Below are 17,868 nucleotides of genomic sequence, written 5' to 3'. Positions count from 1 at the left end.
TGCCGTTTAGCCCAGTAACAGAAGGATTTGAGGGGTTTGTGTCCAAAGGTGCTGTTTCTTGTACCTATAGGGTGAAATGGTCCCTGTTAACATCTTGAGGGACACAGGTGCAAACCGGTCCTTGTTGCTGCAAGGTGTTCTTGGCCTTTCCCCCACAACCTATTTATGTATCAACCCCAGTAAAAGGCGTGGGAGATGGTTTTGTTAATGCTCCCTTGCATAAAGTATTTCTGCATTCCAACATTGTGAATGGACCAGTAGAAGTAGGTGTGGTACCAGACCTGCCCATTAAAGGGGTGGCTTTTGTGTTGGGCAATGATTTGGCTCATGTTTGTGTGATGCCGGTTGTGAGTGAGAAACCCTGTGAGGTCCCAGAGACCTTGGCTCTGGAGAGAGAACACCCTGAGGTGTTTACAGCATGTGTGGTGACACAGGCTCAGATGTGCGGTTGAAAAAGAGACCTCCAGTAAGGATGATGACTTTTCTGGGGGTTTGGCCGACACATTTTTCGCTAGGTTAGCTGAGGTAGCCCCCTGCGCTCGGTTTTCTCGTGAAGCCCTTGTGTTAGAGCAGGAAAAGGATCCCTCTATAGCTTCTCTGAAACAAACGGCTTGTAGTGCTGAAGACCTGAAGGGGGTAGCTGAAGGTTTCTTTATCCACAATGGAGTTTTGTTAAGGAAATGGCGCCCTCGTGACCGTCCAGCAGATGAGCTGTGGACATGTATTGTGTCACCTGAGGAGAGAAGTCCTGCGTTTGGCTCATGAGGTATTCATGGCTGGCCACTTAGGAATTCGGAAAACACAAGAGAAAATCAGTAGGCATATTTATTGGCCTCGGATGCATAAAGATGTCGTTTTCTATTGTCGCAGTTGTCACGCTTGTCAGGTAACAGGCAAGCCAAATCAAACTATTCCGGTTGCTCCTCTCTGTCCTCTACCTGTCATGGAAAAATCTTTTTCCTGAGTAGTGATTGATTGTGTTGGGCCTCTACCAAAAACTAAGAAAGGAAATGAATATCTCTTGACTATTATGGATGCTTCCACCAGGTTTCCTGAAGCTGTTCCATTAAGATCTATTAAGACCAAGGTCATAGTTGAGGCTCTTTTGCATTTCTTTTCCAGGGTTGGTTTACCACGAGAAGTTCAACATGATCGTGGGTCCAGCTTTACTTCCGGTGTTTTTCAGGAAGTGATGCATGAGCTCGGCATTAAGCAGATCATGTCATCAGCTTATCATCCCTAGTCCCAGGGTGCTATTGGGAGATACCACCAGACATTAAAGTCCATGATTAAAACCTATTGTGTGGGTTACTCGGGTGACTGGGATGTAGCTATGCCTTTTCTATTGTTTGCTGTCCGAGACTCTGTGAATGAGGTTACAGGTTTTAGCCCTTTTGAACTAGTCTACGGACATCAGGTAAGAGGACCGCTGAAGATGGTCAAAGAACAGTTGTTGTGATCTGCAGGGCCAACAGATGCCCCAACAGATGCTCCCAGTGGTACAGAGAGCGTGCCAGAGCTGTTGGGAGGGTTGATGCCTTGCTCAGAGGCACCTTGGCAGTACTCAGAAAGTGACATTGCACCTCTTCAAATTCCAAGCTTTGGTTTGCAGGGATTCAGACTTTGTCTGACAATAAAGTCCAATCAATCAATGTGAACACTAGTGTGCCGATTTGTAATTGTGGAAATACTGCTTTTTTCAGGTACAGGCAGATCCAGCCTTGTGACAATGTTCCATCCCATGTGTGGATAAGCACATATAACAGCTGCACCCTCTGTTGCACTAACAACAGATGTCTCTGCGAGCAAGGAGGTTTCGACAGAGCTCACCATTTTTAAGTTTATATTAATCACTTTTCAAAGTTGGAAAAGTTTCAATTAGTTGAGGTGACATAAACGTATAATATTGAGTTAACACAACATTTTCATAGACTTGAACTTATGTTATTATGACTTTTTGTTTTTACAGTGTAGCACTTTTCAGATTGCAATTCCAAAACAGTGCCAAAGCTCCACCGCCATTAGGTCTTTGTGCTTTTATATCGATTGTGTGAAGGCCTAACATTAGTGTCGCTGTCTGTGATTACACATTGCATTACAGCGCTGCAGTGCTATGTGTAAAGAAACAGCATACACACAAACTCAGATATGCGTACACAGCCCTGTTCTCCCCCGCTGGATCCCCTTCTTCAGGATTCAGTCCAGCTCCTGTATCTTCTCTAATGTACCGGCACAGTGCCTCATCAACATTCATACTGAAGGCTAGACGTAACAGGGGCGTATAATATCACACCATCAATTTGCAATATGAAACGAACATTTGTTTCTGATCCTGTTAAGAGTGCGCTTGCCTGCAGTCAACTAATACAAAAACACTTTAGTTACACTGCCACCATGAAACGACTTTATTTGAACTCAGTATGGATTTTAAGAATTTTCATATCCAATTATATGCATAAACTGATTAGCCTTTGGAATGGAAATTGTTTCTCAAGGCTCTGAAGAGGGTGTGTTAAATCATCATGCAAAATGTAACTTCCTTTTAAGTCCAAGAAATAATTCTGATACCAATCTAGACATGCTTTCTACATGAGAGAACACTTTTTACTTACTTCTGTCATGTACGGGAAAGGGAGGCGTTTTTCCCGTACATGACGTTTTTGGCGTTTTTTATGTCAGTATATATGTGGTTATCCATTACAATATACACACAATGCAACTATTTCATATGTGTGTGTAAAGTGCTTTTTGTAAATATGACGGCTTAGTCTTTGGTTTTGACACGAGGCTTAATATTTTGATAACAAGGTTTTGTTTGATTGCTGACCTTTTTCTATCTGTATTTTTACAGAAAGGTGGGAAGGATTGTAAAAATAAAAAATTTGAATAATTAAAATAATATATAGAAATAACTTTCCAATGGAAACTGATTTTCATTGGGTTTTCAACAGGACAAGATAGTTGAGGATTTCATTCATTTTCGCACCAAAACTCATTTTCTGACAATTTATGAAACAAACAACAGAATAATGAATCAAGAGAATTATTAGCATATCAATCAAAAATGTTGTAGTTGTTAATATAACAACCTCAAAATGGTTGTTTCTAAGGTTCTAAATGAACAGAGAATTTCCTCTGTTAAATGTAATGTCTGTCTTTTCATAATTACAAACCTTTGCATCCAAATATGGCTTCTCACAAACATCCAAAGCAGTAATACTGGACTTTCCTCCGTGCAGAAATAAGGGAAATCTGACTGACGGCTAGTAACATTTTGTTCCCTGTCTTATCTTCTGGTTCTAAATGAACAGAGAATGACCTCTGTTAAATGTAATATCTGTCTTTACCAACGGCTGGTAACTTTTTGTTCCCAGAATTTTAAGAAAGGACTGTTTTTGTTCCCTGCCTTATCTTCTGTATTAACTAATCAAATTGCACAGACTTTTGCAATATTGTGAAATTTTCCTCCAAAAGAGATTAAAAAAAAAAAAAAACACTCAGCCATATTTACTTTTAGTAAACTGTTGTGCAAAACAAATACACAAAATGTGCAAGCTGTCACAAACAGTCCTGCTTAGTAACAATTCAAAATAAAATATTTCTACTGAATCAGTCATGGATTAAAATCTGAGCCAAACAATTGAAACATAGGAATCAGTCAGAACATAACAGATAGTGAAGCAAAAATTCTAATCATTGTGTTCTTTCCCTGAATTCCGACTGTGATGAGTCTCCCAACTGATAGACAGATTACACAACCATTATTTGAGATTTCAGGAATCCACTTTTTTGGTGCCAAGTCAAATTTCCATGGCGGGGTCTGTCCTCCTCTGCAGATATAAATAATCCTTCCTGCACATAACTGCCTAACATGCTCAAGAGTAACGATTAAAACTAATAATACTTAAGACAATAAACACAGTCAACATCATGTGGTAAGTGATTTTTTTTTTATCATATTAAATGTTACAAAGTAATAAGACTATTTTATATACCTGTAATTATTTATTATTTAATGGTTATTATAGGACAGGTCTGTAGCATTAAAAATGATTCTACACACCACAGAATGTGTTGCCTGTAAGCTAGTGTGCAAAAACAGTTACTATTCAAGCTGGATTTGTATCTTGGATAAAGATATCTAACTTGGTCAAGTTTTCCAGTAACTTTTTCCATGAATGTTTTGTGAACTTGTGAAAATCAAATGCTAAATTGTGTAGTTCTGTGATTGAATAAATCAAATGTTCACAAATTAAATGTAAATCCTGATATGGGTACTGTCATTGTCTCTGGATTGAAACTTACATAATCATTGAATGTTTGGTGATTGTTTTATTCTGTTATTATTTGAAGGTTTTCCCTGACTGTGCTCCTCCTGGCTTCATGCTGTCTAGCAGATGTGACTGGAGAAAGGATGAAACAGACAGGTAACCCAGGGACAAACACAAAAATTTACAGACACGCATTTCTTTACGGAAGAACACATTCGTACCTTAATTAACTACACTAGTGGTTAGAGCGCGCCCATGTGTAGTTTTATATCAATATTCTACATTTATAATAAAATACAAAACATATTGTATATACAAATAAAGCAATACGATGAAAAGAAGAAATTTAGAAAAGTTCAGGAAAAGTTCAGGAATTCCTGTGGGATCTGAGGGCTTGGACAATATAACTCCAATATAAGAAATGGCTCTTTTTTTTACTGAAGTTTCCAATCTGAAAAATGAATTTTACCTGCTTCTATACAAACAATCCCAACAAAAAAACTAAAAACCCAAGAGGAACAATGAGAGATGTAACTGAAGGAGGAGGCACATTGATAAAATCATTTGCAGATAAGTGAAGGAAGCTTATTTCCAAATGTTTAGATGAAAGAGTGAGAGGAAGAAAAAGTCTAATAGAAGCTTTGAATCTTTTTCTGTTCATGCAGGCTCTGTAATGCGTCAGACTATTTATTCAGTCTTACATTTGCTGAATTTCCATTGTGCTCAATACATGGAAGAAGACACTGTGAACACTCAGTGAACACATCCTGTCAGTGTGTAGAACTACACGGGGATACATCCTCATTCACAGTTCTAAGCTATAGTGCAGAATGAGCTGTTCATGTATTCAGCATGTGACCATCAATAAGGATCACTTAAAGCAGTAGGTCATGATTTTAGTCACACAAAACTCATGTGGATCAAAGCACAGAGTGAATGGGTTCCCGTTTTTGCTTGGTGAAGAATATATTAAAGGCCATTGTTTTTCTGGTGGAAACCCTCAGAGCATGATAGCGTCTCATTCAGGCGACGAAGCTCAATCTTAAGCAGATCCCTGGTTTTGATAATTACTGCAGTGCATATGCTACAACAAGATACATCTGGTATTAAAAAATAATAATTTATCACAAGTTAAAGTTCTTCCAGAGGGAAAATGGGGAATAACAAAAATCATTTCAACAATGTTAAAAAAAGGTGAATTACTTGAGGTAAGGTGAAATGGTCCTAAGATTTCAGCTCAAGAGCAACCTAACAGAACAAGTAAGTAGTGACTTCATGTACGTATGAGAACAAATACATATAACATCAAAAGATTCAGGACAGGATTAGTGTTTAGGAACATCAAAGATGTATGCATTAGTAAAACACATGTATGATCTGCTATTGGAGTTTAGAACAAGCTTTGAAGTGATAATAGATTTGATCATAGAGCAGACTGTAAACTGCTGAAAGTCTGGTTTATATTGGAGTCAGCAGAAATCCAACACAGGTTTCATCAGTATAAAAAAAACAGTAGGAGTAGGAGTAGGAGGAGGAGTAGGAAAGAATACTTGTACTTTTCTCAAATAAATTTACAAAACCAAAAAAAAGGTAGTAATATAAAGGCAAAATGTTGGTTAAAAAAAATGGATCAGAGAATGGATTTTGCTCTAGGAGCAAAGGAGGTTCATGATCACAAAATAGATAATACAAGTAAGTATTGTCTTCAAAATACACAACACTAACTTTCCGAACCGATGATAATTCATTGAATTTTCTCGATATGAACTTTATCCATTTTGTACAAATGATGTTTAGAATACACACAAGCAACTTTTCTGTAGCAACCTTGGCATTTCAAGACCCAGAATACACCTGTTGGTCATGCAAGGTTATTGGTTTTGATCACTTAGAAAAATAAGTTGTGCAAAGTTACACCTCTTGATACTCAGCCAGTAAACACTGAAAATTAAACATGTAACTGCTCCGGAGTATCAGCCGAGTGCCAAAGGTTAACTTTCTGGAAATGGAGTTGTGGCTTGTTTCTTTTGTTCCATTTTTTCATATTTAGTAAGATTTTTCCTGATACTCATTACTGAATAGATATTAATTAATATGTGGTAAAGGACGTAGCTTTGGCCTCAGAATAAATGTCAGTTATAAATACATTATGTTTGGAACCATTAGAATGAGCAGTCTGATATTTAGAAAATTAGATTAAAGAAAGCTGTAAGCAGGTTTATCAAAATCAACAATGCATTTATTAAACAAAATGTCATCGGTCATCAAATGCTCCGATGCGTTGATATATTTACATGAACATTGCTTGACATGTAACAACAATACCTCTAAAAAACAACAACAAAAAATGGACCAATGTCTGTGTCTACATCTCAGCCTCCAGGTTTGGATCGTTCCGGTCTAGGCGAATGATTGGAGGATCTCTGGCTCCTCACGTCCCCTGGCAGGCTATGGTCTACCTCTCTGACAGTGTGCTGGATGGAGGCTACGCAGGTGGTGCCTTAATCTCTGACCGTTGGATTTTGACAGCCGGCAGGAACCTTTTTGTCCGGAAGACTAGACGGGAGATTCAGGGAAAAGATCCTGAAATTCCTAAAGTCTATCTGGGAATCTCAGGTCGGGTAGAAGCTGTCGAGTCCAAACAGGTAGCTGTGCAGAAGGTGAGCAAGAACCAGTTTCTCTGCCTTGTTCAAGAACCCATTCATGATTTTAAATGCATGCCGTTTGACCCTAGTGTGTGTACCCTTTCAAGTTCTAGGAAACATATTTAACTTCCGTAGGTACCACTGATGAAGCTCTAAAGTAAATATATATAGTTCATTTCACTGACATTCCTGTAGATGCCATATATCCTTAACAGTGCTGGTTAGCAACATACATTTTTTCTAAATCATAGTTTTGCCTCTAATGTGGTTTAGAGACATGTTTCCTACCTTGATCAATGATTATGGCCACTCGTTTTTTTTTATCGAGTCAAACCTACATGCTCTACTCTAAACTGTTATCAATCTGCGGCCATAATAGCCCTAGACAAATACACAGTTCACTACTGTTTGTGTTGCTTTCAGGTGGGTGTAACAGGGAAAACTAACACATTTATAGTATTTCTCCTTAAATAGATTTATTGGCATGAACAAAAGAAAATATATCACAAACTTATCTTAAAATATAAGAAATAAATGTTTTAAACTTCCACTGACAGGCTTTTAAATATATAGAGTATATGAGACTGGCAGAGTACAATTCTTTTTCGAATTTAAAATGACATCACCTATTATACAAAGAGGGATATTTATTTCTGTGATATGCATACAGTGACAATTAAATACAAATAAAATAATAAAAATCAAACACTCAATCAGACTTCCCCTCTCTTGATTCTTGATTCTTCCTGCAGATCGTTCTCCATCCAGGTTTTCAGAACCACACTGACTGGGACAACGACCTGGCTCTGATCCAGCTGAAGGAGCCCGTGGTTATGAGTGATAAAGTGACACCCATCCCCCTGCCAGAGAGAAACCAGGACACCCTGAGCGGTGCTGGGATCATCACAGGCTGGGGTTGGGGGATCCATCTTACTCCTGCTTCATCACTCAAACACCTGGTCCTCCCCCTGGCTGATCAGTCTGCTTGTAAAAGAGAATATGACGGGGATGTTCTCACACCAGATGTAGACGACAACATGTTCTGCACCGGACCTGCCCAGTTTCAGCATAACGTTTGTTTTGGTGATGCAGGGGGCGCTTTGGTGTTCCAAGATGATGATACTGGGGATATTTACGCTGGAGGGATCCTGTCCTATGACAAGCCTTGTAGCAGGAACACAAATGGAGTCTATATGAAGATTTCTGCATATTTGCCCTGGATCCACAGTGTCATCAGAGGAGACACGGAGAGATCGGCTGCTCTGCGCTCTGATGTGATGTCTAAGCTGTCATCATGGTAACAGGAGAGCCCAGGCCTTCTCTTGATTTTCAATTTAATTTTTGATTGATTTGGTGGAGAAACAAATGTTTGAAGTCAGTGGATTTTTATTAAAAGCTCTTACCACTTTTGTGTTCTGTCTCTACTTTTTTTCATGTTAAAAAAGACATACAAATTAGTGTACATCTTTTAAATAAAGCCAGTATTAGAAATACTTTTAGTTTCCATAATATTAAAAAAACATGGGAAAATGGAAACGTTATCGTCATTCATTTAAGCAGATGGCAAAAAATGAGACTGCAGGTTGTGGTGGATGGTTGGATGGGGGTCAACAAATTGTTGGACTAGCAGTTTGTTTCCAGTCATTTATTGACATTCCCATTGGTTGGCCAACCAAAAACAATTTGAAACAAACCAAGTTTTTTCCCTGGTCTATAAAAGGTTTTTTCTTTAACGTTACCATTTTTTTAACCATAGTGTTCTAAGAAGAGGAAAGGTTTTTATTTTATTTTAAAGTTCTAGAGGCACTGAGAAGTGATGTTTTGCCTTTTTCCCGTTCGCCCCCAGTCAATATGGGTGAAGAGAAATGCAGGGGCACATAGAGTATTAAAATGCTGTGATATTAGTGCTAGTGTGTTGTTATACCAAGTAGATTTACACATACAAGGAATATGACTGTGTTTTTGTACAAAACAATTAGCAGAGAAATAGAGCAAAATTAGTAAGAAGCTATAAAACAGCAGTGCTCCTGCTGACAGGGAACTTAAATATAATTAAAAGTTTGATCTAGACCTGCTCTTTAGTAAAGTGTCTTGAGATAACATTTGTTATGAATTGGCGCTTTACAAAAAAAGATTTATTGATCGAACAAGAAAAGTCCACTGAAAAGACCCCAAAAATCGTCATACCTCTGGGGCTCTTTTAATGTTTGCATTCCTACATCCCTTTTTGTCACTTGCACCAGACTTCTGGGTTGTTTAGACTCCATTTGACCAATAAGGAGTGGAGAATCTGGGGCAGATTTCAGATTTTCCTGATGTTTGAGGTTGGCAAACCTCATTCCCAAACCGATAGATTACATTTTTGGTTGGAAGTGTGACAGAAGTCAGGTGCTGTGTTTTAGATGTCTTATGATGGATAATTAAATGAACCTTGATCGGACCCTTGTAAATTTCATACTCAACAAACTAGTTAGTTGCAATTTCTTTGGCTGATTCATTTTTTGAAGGTCTGGCCCACATCCCGATTTATTTCTATAATTATTATATAATAATATAACAACTATAATTAATATGCATATAATTATTTAATCTTGTGCATAATGGCTCTTTAATTATTTTAGAGAGGTATAGCCCCCCTTACCTTAGAAGTCCAATCATGATATTCATCTTGAGGCAACAGCATTTTACAAACTCCAACACAGCAAGAAAAAGGGTAAAATTACAATATAACATTATAATTATATTCAACCCTGATTATTTTAGATCATCTAAGTCTAAATTAAGGAACTATGATAAACTAAGCCAAGCTGTAAGTCTTCAGGTCACCCATCTGCATGTCTATCACCCAGATCCTTGTTTCCCTGGGAGAAGAAGCCAGTCCAGCATTGCCAGAGCCCCTGTGGCCAACTGCACCCACCCTGTAGACAGCAAGTAATACACTGACTTGAGACAGATAGGCTGTGACAACCTGCTCTCAGGTTGGCAAGTGGCCTGAAAATATAGTGCATATTACTTAGAAACAAGGATGAAGGAAAATTCTTTCACAGGAGGTTTGTTTGGGATGGTTCAAATCCTTACGAACTGGGAGGATAAGTTTAGAAAAAAACACATTTTCCATCCAAAAGAAGCTTCTGTGCACATCATTTCTCCATGAGTATGTCCTGCCTTGCTGTTAGTTACTTAAAACGGGTATCAGACACTTTGAGAAAAACTATAGATTCAGTTGCTCAGTAAAATGTACAGAATCATTTAATTACATTCTCACTTGTTTTAAACAAAAAAATTGATTTGTAAAAGGGAGTAAGAAATAGTTTAGCAAGTCTTCAGCAAGGGAAAGAGGTTTTCCTCTTTGACTTCTAAAATATTTATCATGCTGTCAAGGGCCATTACTCTGTACCAGTCTCAGAGTGTACTCTCTCTGGCTCCATCACTCCTGCAGAGCGCTGACTGACGTCAGTAACACGAACAATCTCGTTCGGCATGAAACCAGAATTAGCATGTGCATGAATTGAGTCTTAGCATGATGTATATCTAATGATACATTTTCAGTAATTCAAGACTGAATATGAATTTTCCAACGCCTCAATGTGTCATGTTCAGTTTGTGTTTTACATGACACATGTATAACTCTTGATATATTATCTTTAAGTCATTACTCATTTTAACAAAGTGGCCTTTAGAGATTTATGTTTCATTGCATTCAATCCAATATATAACAAGCAAGTCGTATGCAAATCCATGCGCCTTACAACTTTTTGATTACTGTGTTTAATTTAAAATTGTCATCATCCATATTTTAAGCAAAAAAATGCCATTTGGCGGAATATTTTAGTATTTTAGGATTTCTTACATCACATTTTTCATTATAAAAATAAACTTATACACAAGTCTTAATGTGCACTCTCTGTTCTCTAATCTCCACACGTAAAGAGTTAATGTACACTGTGTCTCACAATAAACACATAGTCAGCTTCGAGGAAATGGTACAGCTGATAGCAGCCGTCTGTAGATTGAAATCCTCAAACAAAAGACATGCGCTTTGAGGCTGAAATTATACAAATCAAAAGTACTTCCTATGCCAGTTTGTTGATAGACACATGCTGTGTACTCAGCTGTCAGATTATGCACTCTGTCCTCATAAAGCTTTTTGAGCTTTGTATCCCCCACCTGTATTTATCTTCCTCACCAAGCTTTTCATATACAACTAATGTAACAGATATTGTGACGTAAATCATCTGATAACTAACTTTTCCACTGCTTTACATTACATTGCAATTTCAGGTTAAGGGCCTGGATGTTTGTTGGGTCATTATAAAGAGAATTTCACAAGCTGCTCTCAGTGTCATGTTTGTCATCATCCAGCAGTATGTTGTTCTCCAGACAGGATATGAAAAGCTAATGTAACAGACTTCAAGTCAGTGGTGTGTAAGTGTTGCTGTTTTTTTTTTATCATGGCGAAGGTTCAAAATTGTGACGTTATCAAAGCTTCCAGCAGAGCCACAGAGAAAGGCTCAGAGGAGTAGATTCCTCTGTGATGCTTACACTGACCTTTATGTTGGAATTTGAGACGACATGTAAGACCCACCGGCTTGCTGGATTCAGAAAATCTGTAAATCTTAAAAAAACTTCAACACATGGGTTTTCCAAAAAGCAGTCCCCCCCCTGCAGGGGGTAAGTGTGCTGGATGTACAAGTTAGCACAGTTATATCATAACCTTCATTTTTAAATCTATGAAAAATATTTTTTGTGAAATTATTGTAAAGAGTATACTGATAGATTTAACTTAAAATTTAGATTAAGATATTATACATGTGATGTAAAACCAAGTGTCATAAATAAATGACATGCCACATCAGCTTATATGGTATGACTAATATGTTTTGATTGTTATTGGTTCATCATGTTTCAAGTGATTCTAGGTCTAGTCTAGTAGTAGTCCTTGGCCTTAATATATTACATATCTGTGTTTTTTGTTGAACCCTTGTGATGCGATACAATTATCACTCACACCCTATTCCCCTAGCACCCTTCTTCCTCTCAGCAGAGTCTTTAGTCAGGACATATATAGAGGTGTGAAAAGGCTTTGTAACTGAAATGTGTGAGTGTATGTGCACAACACAGAGCTTGTACTTCTGACCATGTATGGAAATCATTAGAAACTGGCAGAACAACACACGGAAGTCTGTGTCATCTTGGATCGGTTTTTAGTCTCATTTTTTATTAGTTTAATTAGTTGAAAATTAAAGGTAACAGAGAGGAGATTTTTTTTCAATCGACATTTGTGAGGCCCAGTTTCAATCCCCCGACTTTCATTCAACTAGTCCTGCATTACGCCTGTTTGAACAGCTGAATCCATGCCATAGAAATCCACCTCTAACAACAGCATAGGAGCAATGACTCTTTCATGAAACAGACTTTCAAACTATGTGATGAAAAGAAGAGACGATCATCTTCAAGCCTATGCGAGCCTGAATTTGAATGTCCTTTCTTTCAAACTAGGCCGAATGACATCACTATTCAAATACAAACACACTGGTCATAACACAAACACCTACACAGGCCGTCTCCTGGATCCATGCACACAAACATGGATTACTCACAGAAGGGTAACCATAAATCTTTTGTTGTATGGGAGGCAAATAAATACACTCAGACTGGAGCTGCTTTATTGAAACATTAGCAAACTTCTGAGTCATCATCCTGTGCCTGGAGACAAAATGTTATGACACAAATGTTGACAACTGTGTCCCTGTTTTTGAGAGGAGACAAAAAAGAATCTCAAGAAAATAAGTTTTGGGCTCCTTTAAGAATTTTAAAAAACACTCTTCACTGTTAAGCAAAAAAAGCAGGTTAGATTAAAGGGAACTGGTTTATATTTAACCTTTATCCCTTTGACTCTCAGATAGGTATGTAGAGTGAAAGAACCCTGCAGTTTTGATGTGTCTCTGGGAGCACCTGCAAAGTTGTTCTCAAGGCACGATTGATGGTTGGAGGTAACAATTGAAGCTTGGAGCTTCACTCAAAGACCAGTTAGCAGAATTTTCTTATACAGTTTGAGCCAGAGCATTTTTAATTTACATTCTTATTTACATTTTTAAACTACATACGACTAAATCTGAACCTCGACTACAACTACAATTAAATGCCAGACTTCATTCAGAAACACATTCTTAAAGATTTTGGCCCCTTTCCCACAAATGAAAGCTATTCTGCCTAATTTAAAACTTCTCAATCCTCAAAGCAAGTTACAACTCTTATTCAAATGTCCATTTTGCTGTATGTTTATTTTGGTCTGCTTGACAAGTTCACATGTGGTCAGACCTTGTCAGAAGGGTAAAGGGTAGATTCCTCTATAGTGTCGTAGATCACTATGGGACTAGTTCCTGTATTTCCTCCTTCACTAAAGATAGTTCAATATAACATACACTTATGAACTAAGGATCTTTTTCATTCCTGCACCACATGTATTGATTAAGGAGAATGTAACTAGAAATCATTGACAGAATAATCAACATATAGCCTAATACATGCAACATGCTGTACATGCAGACCATAAAAATTAAATTAAAATACAGAGGATATACAGTATAGTTCTGTTAGTATCTGTTCCTCAATATCTTACAATACCGTATTTGTGAAACAGGATACAATAGTTTTGTTTTTTTACCACACAAACATGGTTGGAAGCTCTTGTGGTGAGCTCGTTTTTCATGTCTGTGATCAGCAGTCATGATTAACCAAAGAGGATTCAGTTTATGAAAACATGCATTATTACAAACAATTGATTACATCGTGATCACAATTCAATTATCTCTAAAAGCAAGAAAGCAATGTAAATTACAAGGATTGAAGAAAACTGCTGAAACAGTATTAAACTGTGAAATTGTTCATGTTGAATTACATATTGAATACAGGATTTAATTAACTGCATGTTAATATGATATGTACAGATACTATAATTTAAACTGCCAATTTGATAACATCATCCACTTGTGTCTTATCACACAGGACACACCATGCTTTCATTGAGCTGTCTCAGAGTTTACAGATGTTTCATCATTAGCATGTGTGTCCTCTTCATCTCGCTCGTCCCATATAAACTCTAAGGTGCAGTCCTGCATCTCGGACTTGAAGACACTGTTGAAATATTGATTTTGCTCATCTGTGAACATGTTTTTCCAATCTCCTGTCTTGCCTAAATTGAAGAAGCAAGGGAACAAAGAGACAAACAAGAAAATTAAAAATTAAAATATATGCTCTTCTCAGCTGATTATAATTATAAAGTTTCTGTTGTCTTTTTTTAACCTTTAAGATAACAAACCACACAAAATAGTTGTTGAAGATTCAGGAAAATATAATGATCACATTTACATGAAATGTGAATATTCATGTCTAAATAAGCAAGGGCCAGGAGATGGTTAGGTTAGCTAAGCATAAAGACTTAAAACAGAGGAAGAACAGCTACGCTTTGTCAAAAATAAGAACATCTGTATATGAACTCCTCCCAAGCTCACTTACATGTTATATTTACTATTTTTATCTATGTAGTGTTGTACACGCAAGCACTGACATGGCTGGAAACTGAAGAAAGTTACTGCCCCTGTCTGATATGTGTCTAAACATTACTGTGTAAAAACCACAGCTGGCCTACTTTGGCCTTTTTTTTCAGCTGGAGTTGATGAAAGTATCAGTTTGAAGTAGAGGGAACAAAACGTTGTATAATCCCTTTTACATTTTTTCATGTTATCCCTCAGATTCCTCATTCATCGTTACACATCAGCTTTTATTGATCTATAAATGAGAAAAAAAAGAGCCCTAACCTTTTCTCATGAAAGAGCCCTTGTTATGGTCCATTATATCTGGTGAGACCAGCGTGTAGTTGACCATGTTGTTGTGTTTCATGCTGTTGAAGGTGCAGTGTTTCACACAGTTGTTGACCTCGTCCTCCACCAGAGGACACTGTAAGAAAGAGCTCAACCTCTTTATGGCTCCATGAAGATCCTGAAACCAGAAGGAAACCAAAAACAATATTAAAAGAACTCTTAAAGATAAACAAGTCTTAAAAGGAAATTTGCATTGAAACATACAAGTGACTTATGTGAGCAATCTGCAATGAAATGCTCGATAAAATCAAAGACTCTGATGTAGAATAATAACATTTTAAATTCTATCTAAATTCATGGTTCTATCTTAAGTCCTGCATCTCAGTCCTGTGAATATAGAACAAGATAGATATTTATCTTAGAAGTAATCCCAGGTTTAGGTTCCTATTAAAAAATACCAGTAGCCAGCCATTTAGTGTGAGTAGATAGAAAAATGAAATCAACTTTACCAGTGACATCTCTTCATAAGTGATGTGAAGCAGATTGTTCACAGTGGCTGGCTGATTGGTCCAGCCTTTCACATGGTCAAACCAGGATCCATAGGACACTGTAGCAATTAAGTGACCAATTTCAGTCAGTCAATTAACACTTTTGGCTATAGAGCTAAAATCACCTTATCCTTAAAAATGTATTTTTTTTCTTGACGCAAACTCACATGTGCCCTCCAGAAATAATTTTAAAAACTGTGGAAATGAACCAGCCTCAGGGAGGAAGTTGGCCATTTTGTGGAAGTGGTAAAAAGACACTGCGACGTCTTTAGGGTTTCTGCTCACGTAAATAACCTGCAAGAGGAAACAGCAACAGTTTCAGAATAGTTTTACAACACACTTGAAATTTAAGAGTACTGAAATATTTGATGAGGATTAGCCTATGTTTTTTTTCTTATTTTAACTACATAACTCAAACACTCAAACTTGATGTAAATTCCTCAGATTATTTTTTGGACTATTTAACTGAGGTACTGAGTAGAGCATTTTAAAGTTGAAGAACCAGCATGTCTTACCTTCCATTTTTTCCCTCTTAAATTACGAGTCTATCTTTTTGCTTTTTATGGCTCTGTGGTCTTAACGGGAGCATCATTATGTAAATCTGACCTTGGCTTTGGAGCTGTGGAGGCCAGGGCCCAGCAGGTGATAAGGCAAGTGTGTGGTGATGACTCGAGGTGTGCTGGGGGAAGCCTCCAGTATGGCAGCAAAATAATATTGCTCAAGCCATGGAGACCGAGTCCAGTTTGGGACATTCTGCGACAAGTGCGGGTCCCCTTTGTTGGATATGAGACTCACAATTTCCTGCATCCATGTGGTGCCTGTTGAGCGAGAAGAGACAATCATCTGGAACTGAACTCAGACTACATACACCACAATTCAACAACACAAGTCATGTTAATGACAGTCATGATATACTTAAATGGATTTCAACATTTAGTCTGCAGTAAGTTGCTTAACCCATGATCGGTTGCATTACACTTGAAAACACTTTGTCATAATTTTTGGCTTCTCTCTTTCTTACCTGACTTTGGATAGGAGACGATGAGGATATCCGTATCCTGAAATGGAAATTTAAGAGCAAGTTGCAAGGAATCCTGGGTGTGTAGGTGTCCAGGAAAACAAATACCATGAAAAACCTCAGTTACATCCAACCTGGCCATATTAAGTATTTGTCTGCCTGAAACCTGTATGAGCCTGTCTCTTTCTCTACACTGTGCCGTCTCTGTGAGTCAGAATGACTGATGAACACACACAAAGGCTTTTCATGAGCTTGAAAGAGGAAATGTAAATGGGACTCCGTCAGACAGTGGGTGTATTCTCAAAAGCTCTTTTACACTGTTTTCTTGGCCTTTTCTCCCTTGCCAAAGAGGTACCTATTCATACTGGCATGGTTGAGTAAAAGCTACAGCTACACCACTACAACAGTCAGTATTTCTAAATCACATGACTCTGAATGTGTATGACTTGAAAACTCCAAAGGGTTTCACTGGAAGAGATGAAATCCACAAACAATAGTTTAACAGCTTTGAAGCACAACTGATTTTTGTGAACATCAGTGTTTTTTCCACACAAAGCTTCAAGTTGTTTTCAGATGAAGCTTTTTTTAAATTCACTTGATGCCTCTACCTGCGCATTACCTAACAATACAGAGACAAAGGCCTAATTATAGGCGTGCACAGTAATGTATAAGCCTATAATTACACCTGTTGTGGTTTCCTCTCTGTGTGCGCAGATGTTTGTACTGAAAATTAAACTTTTCACTAACTTTACTCTCAGTCTTACATGTTTTATAGTGAGAAGAGAGACAGACCTCATTACACAGTGAGCTGTTTTTTCACAGCACAGACTGAGGACAGACTGTGAGGGGAGGACTGTGTCCAACTATTCCTGTGTTAACCTTATATTGTCCACCGCTGCTGTTTGTACATTTATTTTGAAATATAATATTTGATGTCAAGAAGTATTTATCTCATTTTCTCATGGTAAAAAAAAGTATGCTTATATGTGAATTGAACATTTAGAAAGTTTGTAGTCAGCTGTTTTTTGTCGATCATGATCAAATAAACATGGAGATGCGAATAAGTTGATAAATAAACAATACTTAAAAATGTATATAGTTTTTTTGTTTCACAATTGTACAAATCATTTAGCAGACACTTTTATCAAAAGCAATGGAAGTAAAAGAAAGGATATAAGTGTGACATATTGATATATTGGCAGCCAAGGATGATTGTACAATTTTAGAAAAGAGGAAACAATGTCAGTGCAAACGAACAGCTTTACGTCTGATCGGACACACAGGTGCTGACAGGCAGTGCACAGAGGCAAAGCACAACATTGACAGCGGTTCTTGAGAGCTCTAATCAGAATAGAAACCATCTTAAAATAATCGTTATCAAACAAGACCATCGTCATTATCATCATTATCATCATTAGTATCAAAACCATCGTCATCATCTTCATTAAGGTTGTAGGTATTCATGACAGAGCTGGGTTTTTAGATTTTTCTTAAAGGTGCAAAGGGGGGAAAAAACAACATCTATTTCAATGTGTTTGAAATATGAAATTAAAAAAGCGCTAT

The 17,868-nt window shown here is 37.5% G+C and overlaps 3 protein-coding genes across 3 annotated transcripts in view; 2 read left to right on the top strand and 1 right to left on the bottom strand.

Annotated features, from left to right (window-relative positions):
* LOC132973396 (large ribosomal subunit protein P2-like) overlaps positions 1 to 17,868 on the top strand; it is a 133,272-nt gene that overhangs the window by 73,262 nt on the left and 42,142 nt on the right. The window lies entirely within an intron of this gene.
* On the top strand, positions 3,695 to 8,322 carry hp (haptoglobin). The gene is made up of 4 exons (XM_061036621.1): positions 3,695 to 3,935; positions 4,354 to 4,427; positions 6,648 to 6,931; positions 7,669 to 8,322. Exons 1-4 carry the CDS (start codon positions 3,931 to 3,933, stop codon positions 8,215 to 8,217), a joined length of 912 nt encoding a protein of 303 aa, XP_060892604.1. The 5' UTR covers positions 3,695 to 3,930; the 3' UTR covers positions 8,218 to 8,322.
* Positions 12,118 to 16,565, bottom strand: sult5a1 (sulfotransferase family 5A, member 1). The gene is made up of 7 exons (XM_061036807.1): positions 16,309 to 16,565; positions 15,894 to 16,105; positions 15,455 to 15,581; positions 15,249 to 15,346; positions 14,737 to 14,917; positions 13,460 to 14,111; positions 12,118 to 12,603 (listed from the first exon to the last, which is right to left on the bottom strand). Exons 1-6 carry the CDS (start codon positions 16,445 to 16,447, stop codon positions 13,939 to 13,941), a joined length of 930 nt encoding a protein of 309 aa, XP_060892790.1. The 5' UTR covers positions 16,448 to 16,565; the 3' UTR covers positions 12,118 to 12,603; positions 13,460 to 13,938.

Source organism: Labrus mixtus, chromosome 1, assembly GCF_963584025.1.
Source record: "Labrus mixtus chromosome 1, fLabMix1.1, whole genome shotgun sequence".
In the NCBI taxonomy this organism is placed as follows: domain Eukaryota; kingdom Metazoa; phylum Chordata; class Actinopteri; order Labriformes; family Labridae; genus Labrus; species Labrus mixtus.
Note: the sequence above shows the minus strand (reverse complement) of the source record. Positions and strands in the feature narration are given on the sequence as shown.

Excerpts from the sequence above, each read along its gene's own strand:
- hp (XM_061036621.1), top strand. Across the intron at positions 4,428-6,647 it reads AGAAAGGATGAAACAGACAG|CCTCCAGGTTTGGATCGTTC; the intron begins GTAACCCAGGGA and ends TCTACATCTCAG. Across the intron at positions 6,932-7,668 it reads AACAGGTAGCTGTGCAGAAG|ATCGTTCTCCATCCAGGTTT; the intron begins GTGAGCAAGAAC and ends TTCTTCCTGCAG.
- sult5a1 (XM_061036807.1), bottom strand. The coding sequence starts at position 16,447 with ATGGCCAGGTTGGATGTAACTGAGGTTTTTCATGGTATTTGTTTTCCT. Across the intron at positions 15,582-15,893 it reads TCCACAGCTCCAAAGCCAAG|GTTATTTACGTGAGCAGAAA; the intron begins GTCAGATTTACA and ends TTCCTCTTGCAG. Across the intron at positions 14,112-14,736 it reads GGGCTCTTTCATGAGAAAAG|GCAAGACAGGAGATTGGAAA; the intron begins GTTAGGGCTCTT and ends TCTTCAATTTAG.